Consider the following 27,573-nt stretch of genomic DNA (forward strand, 5'->3'; position numbering starts at 1 on the left):
AAATCATCTACATAGTCCGCTGATCTATCCACTATCACCGACCTTCCTTTGACCTTAATCTACCAATTCCACCTCTCTAACACTGGAAATGTAGTTACGTTTATAAGTTGCTTTTCCATTCAAGGCAATGAGGCGGTTGTTGACAGGCCTTGGTTTTTATTGTTTGTATTGCATCCTATCACAGTGGAAGGGAAGTCACAGAGGGCTCTACCATGGAGGTTAGGTTGGAAATTAATCACTGTTATATATAAGTAGTTCAGTCTCCTCCCTGCTGAGCTCCCTGGGTCTAAAAATGTCCCATAGCTGTCCCACCCCTCCCAATCAGGATCTGCTGCAGGGGGGAAGGATTTCAGGGTCGCACAGCATCCACAACACACCATACACCAGTGCACCAGCCTATGTCGACTGGAGATCTGTCTGCTCCCCATCCTTTGCCCGAGGGATGAATATCTATAGAAAGGTCTTTGTGGATTCTATCGCAGACGGGCCAGACCTAGAGGCCTCAGGGTAGGAATCCGTAATGCAGTATACCATACTGGACCCTGCTCGTTAACCCCTTATTATTCTCACCCCAGGATATGACATTAAACTTGAAACATCCTCACATCCACCACGTTTGATGTGACATAGCAAGAAGATGTTGTTATTCTGACGTCATATACAGTTACAGTATAGACATGTTGTTATTTTAAGCCGTGCGTCAAAGAGGATGCCTCTTAACAGGGAGCCGGAACATGTTTTCGTCCCATGTGTTTGAGCTGCGTTACAGTGTGATGATTTCTATAGAAAATAACAGGAAGCAGATGGAAAGAGCAGGCTTTGAGAATGACTAGCTTCCCTCTGAAGGGGGATGTTTGAAAACCATCTGCCTCTCCTATTTTTGCATCCAGGATCCCCTGTCTTTATGGATGAGCAGCGCTGATTCTGAATCACAGGCAGCCTCCGTTCTGTCTGCCCTCCCTCTGTCCTCCAGGGAGGGGCCAGGGGGAGAGGGGCCTGAGGGGTCTGGGGGAGAGGGGCCTCGGAGTGGGGGCCAGCCAGGCTCCTGCTCCAGGGACCCAGCTGGACTTTGGTGGGGCCTGTAGAACCTAGCCCTCCTGCCTGAATATTGACAGGCCCTCCTCTAAAAGCAACAGCACCAGCTTGCAGCTTTTGTTCTAGGAGCTAGGGGGCCTACCACCTAATCACTTACAGAATCACTCTGTGGTGTTGCACTGGGAGGAGAAGAGACACAAAGGACCACTGAAACAAATTCAACCTAGAGAGAGAGAGAGAGAAAGCCCTTCACATCAATTCATGTTTTTGTGGTGGCCAGACAGAAGCTCCTTTGGTGACTGTGTTTGTGTGTGGGATTAAGGGTTGATTATGCTCTGCGTGTGTGCAAATGTGATTCGCTGGAAAAATAGAAGGAAATATTTAGAACCTGTGCAAAGCTGGGTTTTGTTCACATGCTGTTGGTACAGGTGTGAACCAATTATGTATATAAACCCTGGATTGCTGATGCTATGTATTGGCCATTGAATAGGAATGGAATTCTACAGTATTTCAATTAAATGTTTCAAGGACAAAATCACATGGATTGAAGTATTTATTGTTGTACTGGTGACATTAACATTATTAATCTCTAAAAATGATACTTTAGGGAAAAAAAATTATTTGTATGTTTACCTCACATAACAGAATGTTAAAAGTATGTCAACAGTATAAGAAACGTGGCAAAAACGAATGTAGACATTAATAAACGCATTTCTATAGCTTCCAAATTATTTTTTACAATGGTGGGAGAGTGCCAAGATGGAGGTGCGATGGCTTCAACACAGCGCCCCCTATCAATCATCTAGTGTATATAAGCATTGGTGTGAACAGATGGGAAAACAAAGCTGACTTGTACTGTAATCAGTGTCAATGGAAACAAATTGACAACACATTCTAAATGTCACGTAGGGATCCTCTCCTGTCCCACGAGCCAGTTGATCAGTGTCGTCATGATGCTGACTGTAAAGGTTGAATGGTTGATTGGGTGACACTGTGTCATATGGAGCAGTTTGTGGTTGATTGACCATGATGACCGTGACCGAGGCTTTGCATTCCAGTTATTCAGTAGTCATGAATGGCTGAGCTCTCTTTCTATGAAAGAGTCCTCTCGTCTCTGAGCAGGTTCATTGTGTGTGGGCACACGTGCATGTCCAGCCTGTACCGCCACCCACCGTGACGTGCTGTTGTGTTTCCGTGGAGACGGGATGGGGATCAGCTGTCGGTGTGTGTGTGTGTGTGTGTGTGACACAGAAGGTGGTCAACGGTCAATGGAAGGATGAATGTTGTATACATCTTCTGCTGCTTAACCTCCTTATCTCATACACACACACACACACACACACACACACACACACACACACACACACACACACACACACACACACACACACACACACACACACACACACACACACAGTACTGAGCAGAAAAGTACTGATATACAGTGCCTTAAGAAACTATTCAGACCCCTTGACTTTTTCCACATTTTGTTACGTTACAGCCTTATTCTAAAATTGATTAAATATATTTTTTTCTTCATCAATCTACACACAATACCCCATAGTGACAAAGCAAAAACTGTTTTTTATAAATGTTTGCTAATTTATTAAAAATAATAAACGTAAATATCAAATTTACATAAGTATTCAGACCCTTTACTCAGTACTTTGTTGAAGCACCTTTGGCAGCGATCACAGCTTCGAGTCTTCTTGGGTATGACGCTACAAGCTGGGCACACCTGCATTTGGGGAATTTATCCCATTATTCTCTGCAGATCCTCTCATGCTCTGTCGGGTTGGATGGGGAGCATTGCTGCAGAGCTATTTTCAGGTCTCTTCAGAGATGTTCGATTTGGTTCAAGTCCGGGCTCTGGCTGGGCCATCCGAGGACATTCAGAGACTTGTCCCGAAGCCACTCCTGCGTTGTCTTGGCTGTGTGCTTAGGGTTGTTGTCCTGTTGGAAGGTGAACCTTTGCCCCAGTCTGAGGTCCTGAGCACTCTGGAGCATCAAGGATCTCTCTGTACCTTGCTCCGTTCATCTTTCCCTCGATCCTGACTAGTCTCCCAGTCCCTGCTGCTGAAAAACATCCCCACAGCATGATGCTGCCACCATGCTTCACGTAGGGATGGTGCCAGGTTTCCTCCAGATGTGACGCTTGGCATTCAGGCCAAAGAGTTCAATCTTGGTTTCATCATGACAGAGAATCTTGTTTCTCATGGTCGGAGAGTATTTAGGTGCCTTTTGGCAAACTACAAGCGGGCTGTCATGTGCCTTTTACTGAGGAGTGGCTTCCGTCTGGCCACTCATTAAGGCCTGATTGGTGGAGTGCTGCAGAGATGGTTCTCACATCTACATAGAGGAACTCTGGAGCTGTGTCAGAGTGACCATCAGGTTCTTGGTCACCTCCCTGACCAAGGCCCTTCTCCCCCGACTGCTCAGTTTGGCCGGGCGGCCAGCTCTAGGAAGAGTCTTGGTGGTTCCAAACTTCTTCCATTTAAGAATGATGGAGGCCACTGTGTTCTTGGGGACCCTTCAATGCTGCAGACATTTTTTGGTACCCTTCCCCACATCTGTGTCTCGACACAATCCTGTCTAAGAGCTCTACATACATTTCCTTCGACCTCATGGCTTGGTTTTTTCTCTGACATGCACTGGCAACTGTGGGACCTTTATATAGACAGGTGCGTGCCTTTCCTATCCAATCAATTGAATTTACCACAGGTGGACTTCAATCAAGTTGTAGAAACATCTCAAGGATGGTCATTGGAAACAGGATGCACCTGAGGTCAATGTCTAGTCTCATAGCAAAGGGTCTGAATACTTATGTAAATAAGGTATTTCTGTTTTTTATTTTTAATACATTTGCAAAAATATCAAAAAACCTATTCACTTTTTTTTCTTTCTTTTAAATCAATTTTAGAATAAGGCTGTAACGTAACAAAATGTGGGAAAGTCAAGGGATCTGAATACTTTCCGAAGGCACTGTAGAGTATATGCACAGACACAATTCCCCTCCACACACACATGAATAGCCAAACTCAATAAACCATGACAGCTGGTCAAACCTGGTAACTTAATTGCTAAATCATCAGATTGTAGTTGCACACGACTTTTGCTGGGGAGCTTTAACCTCATCCACATGAAGCTCTGTTGCGCTCTCCCTGCATTAAGATCTGCACTGGACCACAAGGGATTTAACCATAATAAATTACCCCTGTTTACAAATACATCTCAAAATGCTGCACGCTGCTTATTCCACACTTTGAGTTGTGATGTTGACTCAAAAATCAATTAGTAATTAAGTGTGGTAGAAAAATGGTGCATTGAGAAATAAGTGAATATAAGGTAGTATGATTACAAGTAATAAAGGCTTATATCTTATGAATGATTCATTCCTCTTCTGGAATGTTGGAGAGATGATGACGATCAGGTGGAAACAGTGTTCCTGAATTATTAATTGACCAATCAGAGAGAGTATCTCAAGCTCTCTGGGGGAATCGTCCAACTGGGTCTGGTTTTGAGGGAGTGTGGTACTGAGACTATTACATCTGAGAGGAGCCAACTCTCTGTCCAGACCTCTATCGCTCAGACATGCACAACTAGTACTGTCACCTAGCAATACAACTACATGTTATATTTTTATGTACAATGCACAAATGTTTGAAAAAATACATATTCATTTCCCATGAAGAAATCTCAATAAAAAAAGAGTAATCACAATTTTACAGTTAAATCCAAATGTATTAAAATACTGTAATAATGATCTTATCCTTTGATTTAATTATGGGCACAGTCTATGCACAGTATCAATCGGGCCGATACAGGAGAGCCACGGCTGCCGTCAACTCAGCCACCTCCTGGTCTTCTGAGGTCAGACCCTGCACTTCCCTGTAGGGGTACCATCTCATGTTTAGATTCAGCCTTCCTCTTCCTTAGAAGTCTTAGATTATCGACTGGGCTGTCTGGCCACCGAGGCTTCTGCTTCTCTGACAGTTTAGTGAAAATCAGAGCTCTGTGCCTCACGACGCTCTGCATACCAACCAGACAGCATTTTTCTTCGTCTGGCAGGTGCTGAATGTACTGGGAGATAAAGAGCCCTATTTGGCCAGCGCTCCCAGTACAACATACAGACGCCGAAGTATCCTGTTAAACTGTAGAGAGAAAAAAGACGTAAGCCATGAACCTTGAACCTTGGTTATAAATGTTAAGAATACACTGTTTGATTCTCACCATTGTTTTTTGTATATTGAAATTCAACTTCAATGTCCTCTGAAATACGTTCGGAAATGTTATCCACCATTTTGGAAAACAATCTCATAAAAATAAAAAAACACACCCACAAATTGTTGTCACCAAAACAGTTCCAAAACAACACTGGTGCCTATTCTAAATTCAAACATTCTGCTGAAGTTCCTGTATTCAATTGTGATATTATCACATTAAAATGTTCTAACTTGCTTCTTTATTGTGATGTTATAATTGTCTTCAAATGAATTGAACACACACACACATGGCATAGTCTACTACAATACAGTATCTATTACGTTTCCTGATTTATTTATTTTTTGCTTTTCATGATATACTCAGGCCTCATTTAGTCATATTAATATGATCCCCTGAATAAATAAAAATGATAAATGAATGTATAACCAAGTCTTTCCAAGAACCATAACATATATTCGATCTTACCACAATTTTAAAGTTCCTCTGCACCTCCTATAGAATGTACTTAAAAGATGGTGTCTTGTCTCAGAGTAAGCCCATTGAGGCCTCTTCGGGTACTAACTCCCATCGTAGACATGTTCTGGCTAAGACCTGCTGGGGGATATGGTGGTCCGTGCTATTCAGTGAGCCATTCAGTGTCGCAGAAGCTGTGCGTGTGCCTGTAGGAGCCTGCAAAGCAACATTTCTGTGCAAGTAGACAAAGTGCAATCTCATCTAATCTCATTTCATACTCTAATCTTCTACACTTGACCTTACATTACATAGATTCTGTGGGAAGATAAGCCATAATGTAAATAAGTAGAAAGTGTTCATTCTCATCTCATGGGACCTACAGGTAACTGCCAAAATAAAGGTAACACCAACATAAAGTGTCTTTATAGGGCGTTGGACCACCACAAGCCAGAACAGCTTCAATGCACCTTGACATAGATTCTACAAGTGTCTGGAACTCTATTGGAGGGATGCGACACCATTCATCCACAAGAAGATTCCGTCATTTGGTGTTTTGTTGGTGGTGGTGGAAAACGCTGTCTCAGGCGCCGCTCCAGAATCTCCCAGAAGTGTTCAACTGGGTTGAGATCTGATGACAGACGTCCATGACATGTGGTTTACATCGTTTTCATGCTCATCAAACCATTCAGTGACCTCTCGTGCCCTTTGGATGTGGGCATTGTCATCCTATGGGGGCATAGCCAAGGTAGCCAAAATAATGGCCTGCCCAGCATTTTTATACATGACCCTAAGCATGATGGGATGTTAATTGCTTAATAACTCAGGAACCACACCTGTGTGGAAGCACCTGCTTTTAATAAACTTTGTATCCCTCATTTAGTCAAGTGTTTCCATTATTTTGTTGGTTACCTGTAGATTGTAGCCTTTACATTTAGGGCACAGGTGCAGAAACGCTTTGCAACGTAAATAAAAATGAGCATTTCTTATTGGACAAGGCCAGGTAATCCCTCTCTATTTCAGTCTGTTTCCTTCTGTTTGGTTCCTAATGAATGCAACCCTGGTGTTGTAGAGGTAGCCTTTACAGGTGTGAACAGGATCCACCTTTCCAACATGGCCGCTATCCAGGGGTCATTGGCTGAGTGGTTTCTGCTGTTGTTGATCACTGCTGTGATCACCTCAATCAAGCATAAAGCCAGGATTCCTTTGTCATGACAAGTCAGCTCGGAGCGCTGTGTGAAAACCTGTGTCAGGAGAATGGGGACACTGTGTCTATTGATCTGAGACAGGGGCTGAAATATCATCGCACAATACCCTTGATGCCAAGAGGAACAACCCTGGAGCTTTGTAGGTGATAAGAATGGCCCTGGTGGAACATAGTCTTCTCCAGAACCATATCCAAAGGGTATAAGATGTTTTGCCATTAAAAGTGTGGACTGAACTGGCTACTTGAGTGCTGCTAGTTTCAGATCATTACTACCACTACCATTGTGCCCTTGAGCAAGGCACTTAACCGCGGCTAACCCTCTGCCTCTCCAAGACCAATTTACGTTCTAACCAAGTACTGTATCTATTCTTTATTCTAATCTATTCCCTCTCTGTCTCCCCAGGCGTTTGGCCAGGCCTACTCCAACCAGCGTAAAGTGGCGGAGGACGGCGAGAGCAACGAGGAGTCACTGCTGCAGGAGTCAGCGTCTAAGGAGGCCTACTACATGGGCCGGCTGCTGGAGTTGCAGACAGAGCTGAAGCTGAGCCGCTCGGTGGCGTCCAACGCGTCCAACGAGAGCGAGAGGCTCAACGCCGTGCTGCAGGAGCACAGCGAAGTAGTGACCTTTGACCGCTGGTGTCACTTACTCACACCTCAGACTAGTGTCAGGCTGTAGTACAGTTTGATCTGGAGCATGGTTTCACTTTTACACTGTGGGCTACTGTGAATCTACAGTATGATGTTCTGTACACAATGTAGCCTGTAGCCGGTACTGTAGTGTCCCACATTTAGATTTGTAGATTAACATGAGGTGCATCTTGCTTGTCTTCATTTATTCCCTGCTGATCTGTTTTATTGGTGGTGTTGTTTGTGTCAAATTCTGTGTTAGATACAGTAGCGATCACAGGGCCACTCTGAAGAGTGGATAGGGGTCATGCAGAGTGTTTGTGTGTGTGTGTGTGTGTGCATGTGCGTAAGCGTACATGCCTGTGTGTGTGCGTGGTGCATGCCTGTGTGTGTTGGTGTATGTGTGGGTGCGTACTTGCCTATGTGTGTGAGGGAGGGAGGGGGGGTTACGTGCGTGTCAGCAGAGGGGTTTGGGCCGGGGTCAGACGCTGCTGCGGCCACGACCCTATTGTGGAAGGCAAATCCTGTGCTAAGCTAGGGAATAAGAGAAATACCCTGAGCTCGGCACATGTGCGTCCCCAAGTGAGCCGGGCTGCTCTCCCATCACACAGCGCAGGGCAGACTGTACCCTCCCAGCCTGGGAGCCGCAGCACTTCATTCACTAGTTAGATTAGCTGCTCTACGCGCTGTTGGCAGGGACCGCTGGGGTCGCACAGTCAATGTTTGTTTCCGCTTCACTTGTCATGCCAAGCTTTCCAAAAATGTCACTCCAGTTAATGTGATTCAAATCTTTGTAAAATATCAATATAATTTGTCTCGGATGTATAAGATTATAAATAATTGAACCAATTAACAAAGTCTAAAACATATTGAAAGATTACGTAGGCTATACATGTAATTGGGCCAGAAACCATTGGTACTGCCCTATGAAAAGCCTCCTAATGAATGAAAGGATATTCTGGCTGTTGCTCTTTAAAACGACCGGCCGCTCAGCCTCCCATTTTTACTGTGCCTAGTTTAATCAAGCCAATACACTGTCTCTGCCTCCTCTGACCAGGGCAGCCCTTGGCTCTTTGATGATCTGTTGGTTAGCCTGTTGCCTTGCTGTGTAGACCTCATTTGCCTGTGTGGCGCATATCAATTAGAAGCCTGTCTCTTTTTTTAAATGCGGGAGACAGATGCTGCAGCTACACAAGGGTCTTCATTTGTCTCTGACTGCGTCTAATCAGCTGCTTTCATGTTGATTCCAAACAGCTTCTGTAGCAGCAGTATTTGCATCTAGGAAAACCAATGGAATGCAGGGAAGAAAGTGTTTTTCTAGGCTTGGAGGCTAAAGGATAGAGACTAGGTTAATAGTAGGCTCTGTGTATTATACTGTTTGTAAATGAAATAAGGTCTGGCCTGTCGCTAGTTGTTAACCTGCATTGTTGAAATGAATCCTGGCCCTGATGTAGAATGGGCTACAGTGTTGTCCTTTACCATTGTGGCTGTGTTGTGCCGGTGTTTGACGGTGCTCTGGCCTTGACCTGACCCTGTGGTGGTGTGGAGGAGCCTCTGATAGACCCCAGCCTCTATAGGCCCTCGCTGGCAGATCATTGGCCAGTAATCCCCCTGGACTTAGTCCTTATGCCCTGCTTTGTGACGAATATGTAATGAGAAAACACTCCATTAGCAACCCTCAGGGGTCATATACAATAAACAGTAATGTCACAGAGTTTGTTTATTCGTTTTTCCCAAATGTATTTTTGCCATTCTACTGTCTTCTTCGTAAGTTGCCTCGAGGTAGCAAAAGGGGGAAGTGCTGCATCGCGATGAGTAGCAACGCTGTGCTACAATGCTGTAAAGTGTGTCTCGAGGTGGGTGGGTGTCTTCTGGAAGGAATAATAAGAGGAGATAAAGTGCTCTGATATCTAAGTGGTGTTCTTTTCTTCTTTTTGTGTGAATCTTGGCGTTGACATCCACATGAAAACGCGGAGCTTTCGCTGCTGAGGCTCATCTTCTCGACTCGCAACCGATTCCCCAGATTTATGACATTTTCGGGTCACTACTAGAATTTCTCCCACCTAATATATCATCTGATCCACCACAGCATGTTCAGATCTCTGTGGCTGCTGCCTCTGTTCTCTGCGATTGCCCCCCCCCAAAAAAAATTATCTTGCCGCAAAGGAGAGTGCTGAATCTTAGCTTTTTACTCAAGGGGTGGGGGGGGGGATTTGTTTGACAGAGTCTCAGTCTGATTATCATCAACACATCAGAGGAGATACTGTGTGCGTGTGCGTGGCCTATTTAGATTTGGTGCATTAAAGAGAGACAAGAGGCCTGGTATCTGGACTGGACTTATAGATCCTGCAGAACAAAGGCATCTGTTGTTACTGAATCCAGGAGTTTCAGAACATGCAGCAAAGTGCCACTGATTCACATACTACTGTGCCAACACAGAGACAAAGTAGTGCTGACACATGCCAGACTGTTTTACTTCATGTTTCGACACATAGACGTTCATACTGTAGTTAACATACAGTAATTACGTCATGTTGTAACTACCCAGTAAAGATGCGCTAGTTTGGCGGCCAGCAGGGGATCTACACATAGTCAAACGATTCTATGTGATTTAAACATGTTTTGTGAATGATTATACAGTATGTACTTGATGTGTGGAACTGTTTGCAGATTAGGACCTGACTTTGCCTCACTTTCCTTCTCTCGCTCCTCTCTACTCCTAGAGTAATGAGATGCTGGAGTTGCAGCGGACCCGGATGAGGGAGGAGATCAGGGAGTGTAAATTCAGAGAGGCCCGTCTCCTACAGGACTACACCGAGCTGGAGGAGGAGAACATCACCCTGCAGAAACTAGTGTCCACACTCAAACAGAACCAGGTCAGCATCAACACCATTACTGTTATGGTTTAGTGCACACACAGCCACGCCTGTCTCTCAGCCATTAACGTTATTGTTTACCTCGCACAGTCATCAATACATCTTAAAAATGACTCATGAACAGTCATAGCAAATTATGTTACTCAAATGTTGAATCAGCTCATCCAAGTTCCTTATTGTCTGACCTTAAAGAGGCAATCTGCAGTAGCTACATCTTTTGGACATATAAATTAATGATATGTACCCATTGATTCTTGAAGAATATAACTTATAAATGCCCCATGAGCTTAGTTCAACTCTCTTACCCCATCAGAACCCAAATATAAACTTGTTTTACTACAATGTCTGTTAACAAAGTAAATAAAAACAAACACTATATAGCCTCAAAACATAGATAAAACTGTAATGTTGATATCATGGATGGTCAGTCATTGCATCCATAGCTCTGGCTATGAATTTGAGAGTGGTTACATATTCCTCAGCTTTTTACTGAAACGGGGGTGGGGATAACGATTGGTTAGTGTTTGATCTGCTGACTGTGGCTTTAAAACTACTAACAATGTATATGACTTATAATCCCTGTCATCCATCTGTCATTTCTGTCTGTGTGTCATCCATCTGTATCCTTTCTCTCTGTGTGTCATCTATCTGTGTCCTTTCTGTCTGTGTGTCATCCATCTGTGTCCTTTCTGTCTGTGTGTCATCTGTCTGTCCTTTCTCTCTGTGTGTCATCTATCTGTGTCCATTCTCTCTGTGTATCATCCATCTGTGTCATTTCTGTCTGTGTGTCATCTATCTGTGTCCTTTCTCTCTGTGTGTCATCTATCTGTGTCCTTTCTGTCTGTGTGTTCTCTATCTGTGTCCTTTCTGTCTGTGTGTTCTCTACCTGTGTGTCCCTTTTCCTCCTGTCCTCTGTCTGTCCCCTGCTCCCCCTCTCCCCCAGGTGGAGTATGAGGGTCTGAAGCATGAGATCAAGGTTCTGGAGGAGGAGACGGTGCTGCTGAACAGCCAGCTGGAGGACGCTCTGCGTCTGAAGGACATCTCTCAGTCCCAGCTAGAGGAGGCCCTGGATGCCCTGAAGATCGAGAGGGAGCAGAAGAACAGCCTGAGGAAGGAGCTGGCCCACCACATCACCCTCAGCGACAGTGTATACGGGGCCGGAGCCCACCTGGCTCTCACCGCCACGGTCGACGGGCTCAAGTTCGCCACAGAAGAGGTCGGTAGTAATGGTACAGCCATGCCCAATGGCAACAATGGGAATGAGGATAGCAACAGCGACTGTAACGGCCACCTGGGACTGGTTAAGGTGAACGGCGACTACCGGCTGCCCAGGAAGGGGGAAGGGCTGCACGGTCCTGTGTCAGACCTCTTCAGCGAGCTCAACCTGTCTGAGATACAGAAACTCAAACAGCAGCTCCTTCAGGTGGGTCTCTAGTCTAGCTGAAACATAGTGGGTTCTTCTCACTACTATGTCTGAGTGATTGTTAGCCTGGTCCCAGATCTGTTTGTGCTGTCTTGCCACCTCTTATGGTCGTTGTCAGGTAAAAATGACCATAGGAGTTGGCCAGACAGCCCAAGCAGATCGTGCACCAGGCTGAGTGATTGTTGTGACACTACGTGAATGTCCTTGGGAGGTTGTACCTAGGTCTTTGTTGTTACCAGGGAGTCTTTTAATCTCTTCCATCTGACCACCTTCCTCATTTGCTCTGAGCAAATCAATGTGGTTTACTTAGAGAGACAAAACCAGCGATTTGGCCTGCACACCTAGGCATAGTTATCGACCCCCTCTGTCCGTAGCACATTTCATTAGGGAATGGGAGTGTCAGCCTTCAGATTAGACAACCGAACAACCTGCCTCTTTCATCACACTACTGCAGGCAGCAGCCAACCAATCACAAGGTTGTGACATTTTGAGAACAAGACAACAACAAAAAAAGCCTGTCAGATGTCGTCCATATTTTATTATCTAGCAGACCATAAGTCTGTGACCACGCTCCGTATGATTTACCAATGACTAGTTTCAGAGCTGTTTTGGTCTTTCTGAAGACTTCCAACTCAAGAAGGCCATTGGGGCTCATTTGGCAGATTTTGAGGACATGTAGGGATGTTGGCAGACAGGGGAGAGTAGAGCGGTGGCGTGGAGGAGTGTACGGCGTCTACCATGGGGAGGCCTGTCAGGGCGATTAGTGTCAGACAGTGCAGGGCAGCGGATCCTGAGGAGAGTGGAAGGCAGAGGGAGAAAGACGGGCTGCTGGGACAGAGCAGTACTACTACGCTCCTTACAGAGTCCCTCACAGGGAAAGGAGAGAACACAGAGGGACAACACACATATGCACAGGGAGGATACACAGGACAACACACACATACTGTACATACAGTACATACAGGTAACTGCCAAAATAAAGGAAACACTTGAGTAAATGAGAGATACAAGGTAGATTGAAAGCAGGTGCTTCCATACAGGTGTGGTTAATAAAGCAATGAACATCCCATCATGCTTAGGGTCATGTAGAAAAATGCCCAGTTGTCCATTATTTAGGCTACCATGGCTAGAAGAAGAGATCTCGGTGACTTTGAAAGAGGGGTCTCAAAGGAGCGTGTGTGTGCGTGCGTGTGTGTGTGTGCGTGCGTGCGTGCGTGCGTGCTCGTGTGCCTCTCAGTTAACATATCTCAACCCAGTTGAACACTTATGGGAGACTCTGGAGCGGCGCGTCAGACAGCGTTTTCCACCACCATCAACAAAACACTAAATGATGGAATTTCTTGTGGAAGAATGGTGTTGCATCCCTGCTATAGAGTTCTAGACACTATGAATCTATGCCAAAGTCCACACTTGTTTCTCTTGCTGAGGTCAATGGGGAAATGAATGATTTGTGGATACAACATGTATCACTAGAGGTTTGAATTGGTCTTCAAATGGATTTCCCCTCTTGGATTAATCAAGGTTCCATTAAGTCGCTGTAAACAACACCAGGCTCTTAATTGCTTTCAGGAGAGGGCGGTTTTAATTTGTCATCCTCACTGTGTTGTAATTTAGATCTGTTTCCATCAAGCATTACATTAGATTTACTCAATTTATCTCAGATAGCAGACATATAAAATACAATATAAACATTTGTCATAAAAGTATGGCATAAAAGTGGTTTGGATTTATTCCTTACAATATCCACTGAGATGCATGTGTTTTAGTCTACTGTACAGTCTATGGGTGAAAAATGAAAGATCTGATGGCTGATGCCATGAATGCTACAGATCAATGGATAAATTCTATGAATCGATTTACAGATTGTGCTTTGCCTGTGTTGTGATTTCTCTTTATCTCTGTCTGTAGAGTGTACATCCTACACACACACACAATAGTCCGACAGGGTTATTTATTGGACTAGCTAGTAGGTACTGTACTGCTGAACCCATTGACATGTGTTTCCCTGGGCCTCCTCCCATTGGGGATCAATAAGGTTTCAAAGCCTCAGCACCGGGTGGACCGGATGACTGACACACTCCCTCTGACCAAAAAGACATTAAACAGCACTTGAGTTCAATTACTGGAATCTCATGCAGGGGGGTTGTGCTTAATTTGTGACAAGCAAGCCGTGATACTTCACTGCCATATGCTTCAACAGCCTTGTACTTTACCTAGGAAGTGCAATGACATCAGTATTTCCGCGACTCTCTTTCAGTATACTGGACCTGACCGTTTATACACTATCATTCAGTGTTGTGAGTTTTTAGTTGACCGTACTGTTCCTGAACTTAGTGAAGCGCACTGTTAAGTGAACCTCAGAACTTTGTGTCTGTGGTAATGCTGGTGTGGTCCTCACCCTGCAGTATGTCCTTCCTGTCCTCTAGGTGGAGCGTGAGAAGTCCAGCCTCCTGATGAACCTGCAAGAGGCCCAAACCCAGCTGCAGCACACGCAGGGTGCCCTGACCGAGCAGCACGAGTGTGTCCACCGCCTAACCGAGCGCGTCAACGCTATGAAGCGCCTCCACAGTGACAAGGAGATGGCCGACGCCCAGGAGTCCAAGACGCACGACGGGTTGCCCGGTCGCCACGACTACGTGGTGAACATCCACGGGATGGAGATTCTGGAGTGTAAGTACAAGGTGGCGGTAACCGAGGTGATCGACCTAAAGGCGGAGCTAAAAGCTCTGAAGGAGAAATCTAACCATTGTGTGGAGGGCCAGGGGAAGGAGTGGAGCAGCAGCGATGGGAAGGTCCAAGCTCTGGACGAGCAGGTCAACCGGCTGGAGCAGAGCTGCCGCGAGGCCCGCGATAAGGTGGCGCATTTGGAGGCGGAACTACAGACGGCGACGGGCGTGGCCACGGAGAGCCACGGCATGCTGAACACGGCGCAGGATGAGCTGGTGACATTCAGCGAGGAGCTGGCCCAGCTCTACCACCACGTGTGTCTCTGCAACAATGAGACGCCCAACCGCGTCATGCTGGACTACTACCGCCAGAGCCGTAACACCCGCAGCGGCAGCCTCAAGGGCTCCGAGGACCCCCGGGCACTACTCTCCCCCCGCCTGGCTAGACGCCTCGCCGCCGTGAACGCCGTGCTCTCAGAGGCCCCCCGGAGCCCCATGGACTCGCCCTCCAAAGACCCCCCCAGTGGGGACAACGGGGCAACAGGGAGGGAGTCCCCAGCACCAGGCAGTCAGGGGAACCCCACCCGCAGCCCCATTGGCTCCCCGGTCATCAACAGCTCCAACGGCTCTCCCTCCTCCTCTTCCGTCCCTCCCGAGGCGTGCGGAGACCTGCGTAAGGAGCCGATGAACATCTACAACCTGAACGCCATCATCAGGGACCAGATCAAACACCTGCAGAGGGCCGTGGACCGCTCCCTCCAGCTGTCTCGACAGAGGGCAGCCGCCCGGGAGCTGGCCCCCTTGTTCGACAAGGACAAGGAGGCCTGCATGGAGGAGATCCTCAAGCTCAAGTCCCTCCTCAGCACCAAGAGGGAGCAGATTGCCACGCTCAGGCTGGTGCTCAAAGCCAACAAACAGGTGAGAAGAGCAGAGAACTGAGTACCTAGCCTAGTTCCAGATTTGTTTGTGCTGTCTCGCCAATGACCGTAGGAGTTTGGCGACAGCACAAACAGATCTGGGACTAGGCTAGGGCTGAGTACCTGGGAAAGTCATCACACTGTTCTCAGCATTATCCAACAGGTTTGATCAGTTTTCCTTTGCAAAGTGCATTACATTTGCCCTTTTTTTTGTTGGAGATATAAAGTGGCTAATATACACTGTTTATAATCTGATAACATGAAAGTAACTACACAATTAACCCTAACCCCACTCTCTATTCCAGACTGCAGAGGGGGCGCTGGCTAATCTAAAGAGCAAGTATGAGAATGAGAAGTGCATGGTGACAGAGACCATGATGAAGCTGAGGAACGAGCTGAAGGCTCTGAAGGAGGACGCCGCCACCTTCTCCTCTCTCAGGGCCATGTTCGCCACCAGGTGAGTGGCATTCTGGGATCTCATGCAGCCAATTACAACACCGATGTGTAAGACTGTGCAAAGACGATGAGTTGGACCTCTGGTAAATCTCACTGTTTGAGAGTGTAGTCCCCGGCTTACACAAGTGTTGTGTCCCTCTCTCTCTCTCTCTCTCTCTCTCTCTCTCTCTCTCTCTCTCTCTCTCTCTCCTAGGTGTGATGAGTATGTGACTCAGCTGGATGAGATGCAGAGACAGCTGTCTGCGGCGGAGGATGAGAAGAAGACCCTGAACTCCCTGCTCCGGATGGCCATCCAACAGAAGCTGGCCCTGACCCAACGCCTGGAGGACCTGGAGTTTGACCACGAGCAGACCCGGGGCCGCGGCGCCAAGGTGCCCAAGATCAAGAGCAGCCCGCACAAAGTAAGTCGACGAGCCGCCCTCACAGCTCCCCCCAGCCCCACCATGATACACAGCCCTTCTTCCACCTGCTCCCACACCTTCAACACCTCCCTGACCCTCTGCAGCCCTCCCTCCCTGGAGCTGCCCCAGTCCTCCAATCCCTGGTCGGCCTCAGACGGAGGCACTTCCCAGACCTCATCCCTGGTCTCCTCTCTGCCTCCCCTGGGTCACCCCCAGTGGTCCCTGGGCACTCAGACCTTCATCATTGACCCAGAGTCGCTGAGTTTAGAGTGCTGTCGACTCGTTAACAGTCGAGACTCCAGTCCGCACTCTCCTAGCTCCGCCCCCGTGTCTCCCTACCGCTCACCCATTCCCAAGACTTGGCAACACTTGTCGCCGGGGTCGGTGAGAACTCGTACCCAAAAAGACGCTCCTCGCCCCTCTGCTCTGGTCACATCTCCCAGCAACCCAGTCCCTCACGCCTACAGTTCCAAGATGCCCTAGCCCTAGTCCAAGTGGGTGGGTGGGACACAGAGAGGAGGACAGACTGGTTTCCTGTTTCCAGTGTCTGGCTTGACCTATGACTATGCAGTACTGTGACATTCTTCTCAGGAATTGGCTATGAGAAGGAGCTCAACACAGCTTGTTCCATCTGCAGACAATACTCAAGTCTGTTTATAGTTTTGGGCTCATTTCTGTAAATGAAGGGATTTAGGGAAGAAATGAAATATATGTTAGAAATATACCAGTGAATGTGACATTTTTATGACAAATAAAGTTGAGTTTTAGTAACTTTTCTGAGGATCTGTTATGCATAATGAGCTAAGATGGAGTGAAGGATACTTCTACATTTTGGAGATATTTAATTCCGTATAACGGAAGTTTTTATTTCCTCTCTTGGCACATAAACTGTAAGCTTTTAGAGTAGAAGTGAAGTGCTGTAGCCTAGTCCTCATATCATACAACCTAATTATTGTCCACTATTTTCCATTGTTAGGCAATTGAATTCCCCTGTTGTTGTCATTGCCTATGTTAATTATTCACTTTGTATAATCAAAGTCTGTTTGTCGTCAATATACGCATTGCTTTTTCCAACCATCCATAAACTGTGCACAGAGCTACACTGTGACTCTGTTCTGTGGGTCTCATTGGGCGCCACCCAGTGGATGATTGACACAGTTGACACACAGACACTAATATCCATTGGAATTCCTCAGTCTATACCAGGGATGGGCAATGCAGACCCGCAAGCAACTCGGGCCCCCGCCCCCATCAAAGTTGCTCATCTCTGGTCTATCTATCCCTATGAATGTTTGGCACAGAAAATATAACACCTTGTTGAAATCTCAGGGAATCTTTGCCTGTATAGCAGAGAAAGGCACCGTATCTATTTCTCTACGATAGGCTTCTTTACTATGTAGGCTGCCTTACAGTACCTCTCTGACACAGTCTATAAATGAAACAATTTTGATGACTCTGCAAATCATATTATAATTCAGGTCATCAAAATAGATGCGGTAAAGAGGTCAATGGAACGTGACCAAAACAATGGAATTGCCATGGGAAACGCGTGGGGAAAGATCCAGAGGTTCTCCTCATTGTATTTCACACTATGTTGAGGTAAAAATCTGAGTATAATGTTTGTATGGATGTCAACCCCAACACATGTCATCGTTACCAATCAACTGCGTTACAGTTAAAAACAGCGTTGACTGCCATCAACGATTTCTGTATGATAGCTACATGTATGCTACTAGCTCTTACAAACGGGAGTTAGCATTTAGCAGTCACTTCTTCTAAACCTGAAGAGGGACAACTTCTACATGTTATGCAGATATATCCAAATATATCCAAATTGGACTTAAGTAACCACATTGTGGGCTGTTACAATACATAAATCATGACGGATTTGACGAATATCCACTTTGTTAAATCAGATTTGTTGAATGTGGGCCAATCTGGTCAACATTGACTCCTTTACCACGTCTATGATTTTAAGGAATCATTCTAGTTTGATTAACATGTTCAAGCCATGATAATAACATGAATCTTGAATTGTCATCAAATCTGGAGCAAAAAGCATTTGACAGAAGTCCCTTCCACAAGTCTACAGCCCTATTCAGTGCCACAATCAATTGCCCCTTCTCTACACTATAATATGTACAGCATACTATAGCTTGACTTCATTGTGTCCTTAGAGTCTATTATTAATATAGAAAACCAAGTGTGTGTGTGTGGGGGGGGAGAGAGAAACTGACTGATTGATCTATGATGCTTTTTCTGTCAATGTTGATAGCTTTTTGTTGTGGCATGCATGTGACTTTGATCAGTCAGATCCAAGAGGAAGTATATACATGGTTTATATGCAGATATACCATTCAGAGCAGCATGGAAACCAGTGTGACCTCCTCTCTGTGACACTCTAACCACCTACCCAGACCTACCACGCTGATAATGCACCCTGAAAATATCACCCTGAAAATATCACCCTGAAAATAACACCCTGAAAATAACACCCTGGAAATAACACCCTGAAAATAAAAGCAGTTCAAAGCAACCCTATGCACATGCCATGTAGTGCCAGCAGATGGCAGTGTCTTAAGAATTCCCAATGAGTCATTCCTGTCAAATGCTGTTTGGCCCTCATGTCCCTACCTTGGATAACAAGTTAAATTACACTGACCTCTCTGTGGTTATTAGCTTTTGGCTCCTACAGTGGTCAAATGTTTTTATAGACACAATCTGAGGTGAAGAATGTCCATGTACATTCAGGTCCAATCCCTATAGGATAACATGGGTTGCACTTTGACTCTATAAAATAGAAACCCAAGACTGCAGGGTCATTCATTCATTAATGTGTTACAATTGTGTATGACATTATCACTTATCTGATCTAAAAATGCTGCTTCGTTTTTAGCCCATAGGCTTACATGAGCAGCAGTTAATTGCTCAGTGTGACAGTCGCCATTAGGTTTTTGTTTGTTTGTATGTCTCTTTTTGGTGCAGCACAGAAAAATACAGTACTGGATTTGAAACTGTGTGTAAATGTTCTATGTGTGTCTGTGTTTTTCCTTCCTCCTGGAAGGCTGGACAGAGGAATGCCTTGTAGGTTGGGTCAGATGAGGATGGTTTTGAATAACGAGCAGTCTTTCAGTGATACACAAGTACTTTATTGGCCTTGGAATATGAACAGAGAGCTCTCTTTCTCCCTCTGTCTCTCTCTCTCTCTCTCTCTCTCTCTCTCTCTCTCTCTCTCTCTCTCTCTCTCTCTCTCTCTCTCTCTCTCTCTCTCTCTCTCTCTCTCTCTCTCTCTCTCTCTCTCTCTCTCTCTCTCTCTCTCTCTCTCTCATAGAAACATAAACAACTTCTCTCACACAATATTAACTAATGTGGTATGTCAGACTGTAGAAAGCATTTATCATTTACTTTCTAGGCAAATAAATCATAAGAAAAAACTTAAGAGTGCGTAGATTGTATTAACTCAAATGAACTGTATTACAGTAAGATATTAACTTACAGAATGTGATATTCCAGTAAAATGAAAGTGATTACAAGCATGACTACTAAAAGCATAATTACTACAATGCCATTATGCTCTAATGTTATACTCCGAAAGAGCAAAAGGTTTCACAACTGACATCCTCTCCTCGGACATGTTGAGTTATTACATGATGAGGCCAGTGTGTCTCTCTGTCCCTGACAGGTCTTTCCTCCTGTCTTGTGCACCCATGTCTTTGTCTGACCCACTAACCCTGACTGTCACCACTCTGTATATCTGTCTAATTTATCAGTTTCTTGTAGATTGTCAGCAGCCTGCTTCCTCTGCCTCAGTATCGCCACTCTCCCCACAACTAAGGAGAGTCTCCCTAGTCCGCAGGTAACGTCCTAGAGGCCTGAGCTCTACGTCTCCTCCTGTCTCTTTCCACTTCTCACACTCCTTGTGACTTGGGCCTGCAGGATACACACAGCATGCTCCGCACGGCTGGTTCTTAAGCCACAGATATTAATTCATACTCACACTACTATACTGTACTTGTTTTATCAGACACATTACATAACAGGCATCTAGTCACACACACAGAAGCCTGAGCTTAAGAAACTCATTAAGGCGTGAAGACTTGTGTATTTTAACTCTGACTCACAGCACATAGAGTAAAAGGGTGAGGCGTTGGTATTTATGACACAGCTACACGGAAACTGTATTGTTTAGGATAAGGGCTATAATTAGTGTTAGCACATGCATTGGTTTGGCATGAAACCTTTGTCACCAGTAATACTCTGCTTCATCTACTTAATGCAGATCATCTACTTCTACTTTGATCAATTTCCTACAGAACTAACTCAGTTCATCTCACTACAATCCCCAACCAGCCCCCTACAACCCACCCATAAAGTAGATCTCATTGCCTCTGAATCATCCCTACAGGCAAATAGGTAACTGATGTCCTGTCTACTATTCCTTCTCTTGGTCATAGTGTTGTTTAAACTCTCCTCCCAAAATATTTGAATGTGCTTCCCCTCTCCTGAAATTTGAACAATTTCCATCTCTGTTGTTTTTGGGAACAGTTTTGTCCCTCCCATTTGTTTCTTTGTTAATTTCTGAGCACTTTATAGCACCAGTGGCATACATGTCCTTTTTACTTTTTTCCCTGTTCTCCACTCCTCTCTTGCTCTTTTCTCTTCTCCCTCCCGTCTTCCTTGCAGTCCGAGTCCTAACATTGTGACGGCCCTCCAGGAGGACCATACACCACCCTTCTCCAGCAGGTTCCCCTCAATGGCCCAGCAGCCTCACCCCCAAGGCCCCTAGGACTCGAGCACCCACACCCATGGACCCGGCCCTCACGGACGCACACAGAACTAAGGACACCTGTCTCCCATCTCCCTCAACTTGGCACCCCATCCTGGTGCCTAGTCTTTGTGTCCCCTCAGCAAGCCCCTCCTCCACAGACCACACTTTCTCCCGGTTGGTGAGGGTACAGAGCAAGTTCGGGATGCACTACTCCTCATTGGCTGGGCTGGAATAACATCACATCCTGTCCACGAGAGAGACTGGAGGACCGGACAGCAGTGCAAACACCAGAGTGACAAATTGACTTAAACAATGTCCTGTATCTACAGTGGGGAGAACAAGTATTTGATACACTGCCGATTTTGCAGGTTTTCCTACTTACAAAGCATGTAGAGGTCTGTAATTTTTATCATAGGTACACTTCAACTATGAGAGACGGAATCTAAAACAAAAATCCAGAAAATCACATTGTATGATTTTTAAGTAATTAATTTGCATTTTATTGCATGACATAAGTATTTGATACATCAGAAAAGCAGAACTTAATATTTGGTACAGAAACCTTTGTTTGCAATTACAGAGATCATACGTTTCCTGTAGTTCTTGACTAGGTTTGCACACACTGCAGCAGGGATTTTGGCCCACTCCTCCCTACAGATCTTCTCCAGATCCTTCAGGTTTCGGGGCTGTCGCTGGGCAATACGGAGTTTCAGCTCCCTCCAAAGATTTTCTATTGGGTTCAGGTCTGGAGACTGGCTAGGCCACTCCAGGACCTTGAGATGCTTCTTACGGAGCCACTCCTTAGTTGCCATGGCTGTGTGCTTTGTGTCGTTGTCATGCTGGAAGACCCAGCCACGACCCATCTTCAATGCTCTTACTGAGGGAAGGAGGTTGTTGGCCAAGATCTCGCGATACATGGCCCCATCCATCCTCCCCTCAATACGGTGCAGTCGTCCTGTCCCCTTTGCAGAAAAGCATCCCCAAAGAATGATGTTTCCACCTCCATGCTTCACGGTTGGGATGGTGTTCTTGGGGTTGTACTCATACTTCTTCTTCCTCCAAACACGGCGAGTGGAGTTAGACCAAAAAGCTCTATTTTTGTCTCATCAGACCACATGACCTTCTCCCATTCCTCCTCTGGATCATCCAGATGGTCATTGGCAAACTTCAGACAGGCCTGGACATGCACTGGCTTAAGCAGGGGGACCTTGCGTGCGCTGCAGGATTTTAATCCATGACGGCGTAGTGTGTTACTAATGGTTTTCTTTGAGACTGTGGTCCCAGCTCTCTTCAGGTCATTGACCAGGTCCTGCCGTGTAGTTCTGGGCTGATCCCTCACCTTCCTCATGATCATTGATGCCCCACGAGGTGAAATCTTGCATGGAGCCCCAGACCGAGGGTGATTGACCGTCATCTTGAACTTCTTCCATTTTCTAATAATTGCGCCAACAGTTGTTTCCTTCTCACCAAGCTGCTTGCCTATTGTCCTGTAGCCCATCCCAGCCTTGTGCAGGTCTACAATTTTATCCCTGATGTCCTTACACAGCTCTCTGGTCTTGGCCATTGTGGAGAGGTTGGAATCTGTTTGATTGAGTGTGTGGACAGGTGTCTTTTATACAGGTAACGAGTTCAAACAGGTGCAGTTAATACAGGTAATGAGTGGAGAACAGGAGGGCTTCTTAAAGAAAAACTAACAGGTCTGTGAGAGCCGGAATTCTTACTGGTTGGTAGGTGATCAAATACTTATGTCATGCAATAAAATGCAAATTAATTATTTAAAAATCATACAATGTGATTTTCTGGATTTTTGTTTTAGATTCCGTCTCTCACAGTTGAAGTGTACCTATGATAAAAATTACAGACCTCTACATGCTTTGTAAGTAGGAAAACCTGCAAAATCGGCAGTGTATCAAATACTTGTTCTCCCCACTGTATATGATTATTTATTATCTATTTAGCTGACTTATCTATTTACCTGGTTATTTATTGATTTGTGTTTGTTCATCCATTTATTCATTTGAATTTGCATGTGATATCATCTGATTGTTTGTTGGTCATTCTTTGAAAATGGAATTCAAGATGTGTATTATTGCTGTGGTACTTGGACTTAAATAATGAGGATTGATTTAGCTCACATTATTAAACTATGGCTGTTATGTCCTTATTGCAATCTTTAAAAAAAGAAAAAATCGATAGAACAAAAACCTCTTTCCCAATTGAATATAACAAGGTTTTGGATGGTCTATATCCTACAAGTGTAGCCAAAAATGTTCCGTCAATAACAACGTTTCCTTTTGGTGACGTGAAAGGCTTACGAACTTGCCTAACAGACTAGACAGAATATAAGATGTAAAAGCATCTGTTTGTAAGCATAATCTCTACATGTGTAAGTGGTTCTGTCTTTTCTACATGGTCATGTTAAAGTACACATTGAATTTGACATCAATGCGGAAAGACTAATTGAATGGAAGTGATATTGCGTTACAAGGATAATGTTTGATGAGATGGGCGTTTTTGATTTCAACGACCAATCTAACGTAACTACACTTAAGATGCTTGTTTTTATACAACTTCTTTGCAAGGCATAAAGATTATATTTTTTACTTAAGTTTATTTATTTTTTACTGCTGTTTCTGCTGAGGTGATTGGTTATGTTTGTCATGTAGTTGAGATCGTACTTGACATAGAGACTCGAGACTAAGGTAGGAGATGAGGAAGTGAGGTCTAGGTCTGTAGGCCTGGATGTGGCCTTTTGAATTGCACAGGTTGACTTGACTTGACCATGACATGTGTGACATGACACCCCTCGGTTTAGTTTTTACACAGTTCAGATAACACATTGCCCCAGTAGTACCATGTTTCTGTCGAAGGACATTCGAATTGGCTCGTCTTAAGCTTCATGTTGTTTATGTATAAGGGATCGCTTGTTTCACTCTGTCTAACCCAAAATAAATGACAGTAATCAAATCGCATGCTGGGGCATTTTAACGGGGTTATGGACTAAATCGGTTCAAACAAAAGGTTAACTACTCCAAACATCCTTCTGTACAAGAACAATTAGGACTATCCACTGAAGCAATAACACTGGACATGACTTTGTTTATATTTGGTTGGATGCTCTGTCAGATCCAATGACTGTGGTGAGATCTCTGTCCAGGCATCTCTCTTCCTGTTAACAGAGCCATAAATATCTATACTCTGCCGGATGTAATAACATCACACTAACCAGCTGAATGAAAACAGGGATAAATCCCAAAGGCTTCCAGGATATCGGGTGTATTTTGTGAGTCATCCCTACACCTTCAGATCAATTTGCATTGAGGTTTGGTGATCTGGCGAAACAGACATTTCTTTCCTTTGTTGGAACATTAATTCAAGGTGAGCCTAGAACCAAACTGTCTGATCATGTTGATGATGTTATCTACCTAATGCTGCATGATTCATTTACCTGATTCACATTATCTCTCTCTCTCTCTCTCTTTTAAATCAATTAATGATTATGTCTTATGTTTGACTAATCAGGTTTATTGAGGGGCAATCTGAACATCTAGTTACTTATGGATGTGAGCCAGAGGCATTGAGACAGATTTTTCTTTCAGTTCTACATTAATTGAATCACAACATATGGGTGGATTCTGGTATTCTGGTAAGCTGTGTATAGTAGCCATAAAGGACAATCACCCTTAGAATCCACACAATAAGTACAGGTGAAAGCATGTTAAATCACAGTGGAGAATGGGTATGCTACTTCTGTACTGTATACATGTTTACATTGATTTAATTTCTGTCTATGTTTGTGGAATCACTTGTTTTTATTCTAAAACCTTCGGTGGAACAGTAGAGTATGAAAAAGATGTGTGAGGTCCAAAGCTAGTCTAGTGTACGACTGGTGTCAATCTATGGAGAAACATTTACCCTACTGCCTTGGCTCTCTGCACAGGTTAACTTTATCAGTGGAAGATTGTGATACAGAGGGCAGTGTTAGAAGCCGGTAACATGCCCCCCCCCAAACAAAGTTGAGGAACTTTTCTTTTTAAAAGGCATCCGCTGCTTGGAACGTGAAGCCAAGAATACTTGCTAGCTACAGAATTACTTGCACAATCACTGTCTTAGTCTTCATGATAGGGTCAGCACGTTAGCAATGTGCCAGCAATCAAGAAGAGAGAAAAAATAGTTTTGTTCAAAGGAGAGCAAAGGACTGTAAGTAAAGTTCTTGGTAACTGCACGCACACCACCCCTGGAAAAATAGCTGGCAAATTTGAGTTGTTTCAGCTTAGTTGTCTTTAACTTCATCACAGTGATTATGGGTCATAAAGGAGTGTTCCATATCTTAAGACATTGTATGGTGCTATTATGATCATAGCAGGAGAGTGACAGCCATGGACAGACAGACAGGCAGAGAGGGAAAGAGAAGGAGAGGCAACAAACCAACAGGTAAGATAGTGTGAAGTTCCTCTCCAAGCCAGTAGAGCTTCTAGATTGATGATCTGTCATAGTGTGAATGAATCTCAATTATCTTATATGATTGATGAAATGATAGCATCTTAAGTCTAGAGGGTGTATTGCATGTGTTAACTTTATGCAGGTGAGAGGCAGCCGTGATGATGTTTTATTTTTGATAATTGTGTAGAGTGGAGATTGATTCATTTAAGTTTGACCTTTCACGCCAACCTTTTTTTTGTATTATGCTGGTTATTATTACAGTATAATAACTGTATTATAAGTTGAACATATTACATTAAGTTTCAAACCATACAGTATGTAGAGCAGCAGTAGTAACAACCTGACATAGGGGAAGTGAGAAAAATACTAGGAAATGAATCATACAGTAGCCGAGAAAGAGTACAAAATGATTGTTTAATTTAACAGTCACACCGGTATTCAGTACAGTATGAATGGCCATGGCCATGACTGGTTGGACTGTACTATGACTGGTTGGACTGTACCAGAGTAAGTGCTCTCTGCAAGACCCCCCTTGGCCTTGTAAATTTGCCCATTTCTAAGTTAAGATCTTTCAAAAGTTACTAGAAGTGAGCATTTAAAAAAAAAAAATAATAATTACGAGGGCATGCCCCTATAGCAAAATGTGTCCCCCCCAATGTCAGTCGCTCCTACGCCCCTGATGGAGTGCCCTGGAATCTTAACTGAGGTTTAGAAACCCTAATCAATTAAGAAAAAGGGACAGAAAGACAGCAATATACTGTATTGGGTTGTCTTGTTAATATTTCTTACTGCGCTTAAAACAGTGTAACATCTGTTTCAATAGAAAATAAAACAACTGTCTTGGACTGAAATGGGACGTTTGTGCTTCGCTGAGTCTTTTTTTTTCTCAATTATGATAATGATAACCTCCTTCTCATAACAGTTTGCATGTCTTTGAAAATGTCACCCTGTCATTATGGCTGTTTATTAGGCTACAATCAGTAACACAACCCTGCCCGTCTTCATTATACAGTAGATTGTATGCAAAACACCTTCCAGGTTCTGTGCTCCATTTTTTAAATACCCGCCCAAAGCTACAATATTTTCATATTGCAATATTGATCCCTTTTAAGTGACATTATTCTGGTTCCCTTTCTAAAGGGTATGGGGGAGAGATGGTTCCTCCAATGAGAGCAACAGTGAAACAGGGCGGGGTTTGAAACAATTGCTCCAACTCCAAGGTGATTGTACAGAGAGGGATAAGAGATAAGCGGACCGGATGATGATGTTGACCCAGAAAGGCAGAGCAGAGCGCACGCATCGCTCAATAAATTTGGACCTGGGTTAACAGTAGCATTTATTGTGGCACGTATCCGGGAAAATAAACCTGCCACGTGACTTTTCAAAACGTTTTTTTGTTTCATTTAGCCATGAATGATAAATAGGATTTAGGAGTTCTTTGACATGGAATGGAATTTTTCTGTAATATGTTGACTGTCAGTTGCACATTTGAATGCGTGATTAATGTTACCGAAAGAGCTGCTCGCTCTGTGAATCTTTTCGATGTTGGAAAGGTCATCGGAGGATAAGGGTATGGACGACTTCAGACGGGTCGCATTCCGGAGGAAGTCCCGAACTTTAGACAAGTCGGACATGGAGCCCAAGAAATGGAGCCCAGCGATTTCAGGTGAGTGACTACCGAACCGGTGGCAGCGCGTAGGTGGTGTAAAGGCTGTCACGCAAGGGGACAAAAACTCAGGCCTTAGGTTTGGGTGCAGACAGTGTGGATTGTAATATTTTGTGTAACATGTAATAATGTGTATATAACACTATAATATTGTCCTGATACTGTGGTGAGGTCTCCTATAATGGCTATTCCATGGTGATCACTTTTTACTGTTGTGCATGTGCACATAGCAACTAAAATAGATTGTGTTGCCTGGTTTCACAGTCCTGACTACTGTAACAATCATATCTTGTTAGTTGTATTTAGGGACAGATCGAAATTTACTGGGGGGGAGGGGTTGTTCAAAATAGGGGAGGGTTGTCATTCTTTTTTTTTCTCTCTCAGCAGGGAGGGTTTTGGGGTTTTTGAGGGGCA

General features: G+C 44.6%; 2 protein-coding genes across 11 annotated transcripts in view; both read left to right on the forward strand.

The window, feature by feature from the left end:
* Nucleotides 1-21,370, forward strand: part of LOC139540223 (protein bicaudal D homolog 1-like) — a 112,586-nt gene extending 91,216 nt beyond the window's left edge. The window contains exons 2-10 of one of the 10 annotated variants that reach the window (XM_071343881.1): nt 7,320-7,532; nt 10,267-10,419; nt 11,363-11,842; nt 14,269-15,426; nt 15,731-15,882; nt 16,075-16,282; nt 20,053-20,138; nt 20,596-20,695; nt 20,966-21,370. In XM_071343881.1, the coding sequence (XP_071199982.1) occupies nt 7,320-7,532; nt 10,267-10,419; nt 11,363-11,842; nt 14,269-15,426; nt 15,731-15,882; nt 16,075-16,282; nt 20,053-20,138; nt 20,596-20,653 (2,508 nt within the window). In that variant the 3' untranslated portion in view covers nt 20,654-20,695; nt 20,966-21,370. Of the gene's footprint in view, nt 1-7,319; nt 7,533-10,266; nt 10,420-11,362; nt 11,843-14,268; nt 15,427-15,730; nt 15,883-16,074; nt 19,162-20,052 lie in introns of those variants that run through there. The other 9 variants (XM_071343882.1, XM_071343880.1, XM_071343879.1 and 6 more) reach the window with 9 other exon arrangements.
* Nucleotides 21,371-26,769: 5,399 nt separating this feature from the next.
* fgd4a (FYVE, RhoGEF and PH domain containing 4a) overlaps nt 26,770-27,573 on the forward strand; it is a 101,864-nt gene continuing 101,060 nt past the window's right edge. The window contains exon 1 of the mRNA XM_071343892.1: nt 26,770-27,159. Within this exon, the coding sequence (XP_071199993.1) occupies nt 27,036-27,159 (124 nt within the window). The 5' untranslated portion in view covers nt 26,770-27,035. The remainder of the gene's footprint in view (nt 27,160-27,573) is intronic.

This window comes from Salvelinus alpinus, chromosome 15 (genome assembly GCF_045679555.1).
Source record: "Salvelinus alpinus chromosome 15, SLU_Salpinus.1, whole genome shotgun sequence".
Lineage (NCBI taxonomy): Eukaryota > Metazoa > Chordata > Actinopteri > Salmoniformes > Salmonidae > Salvelinus > Salvelinus alpinus.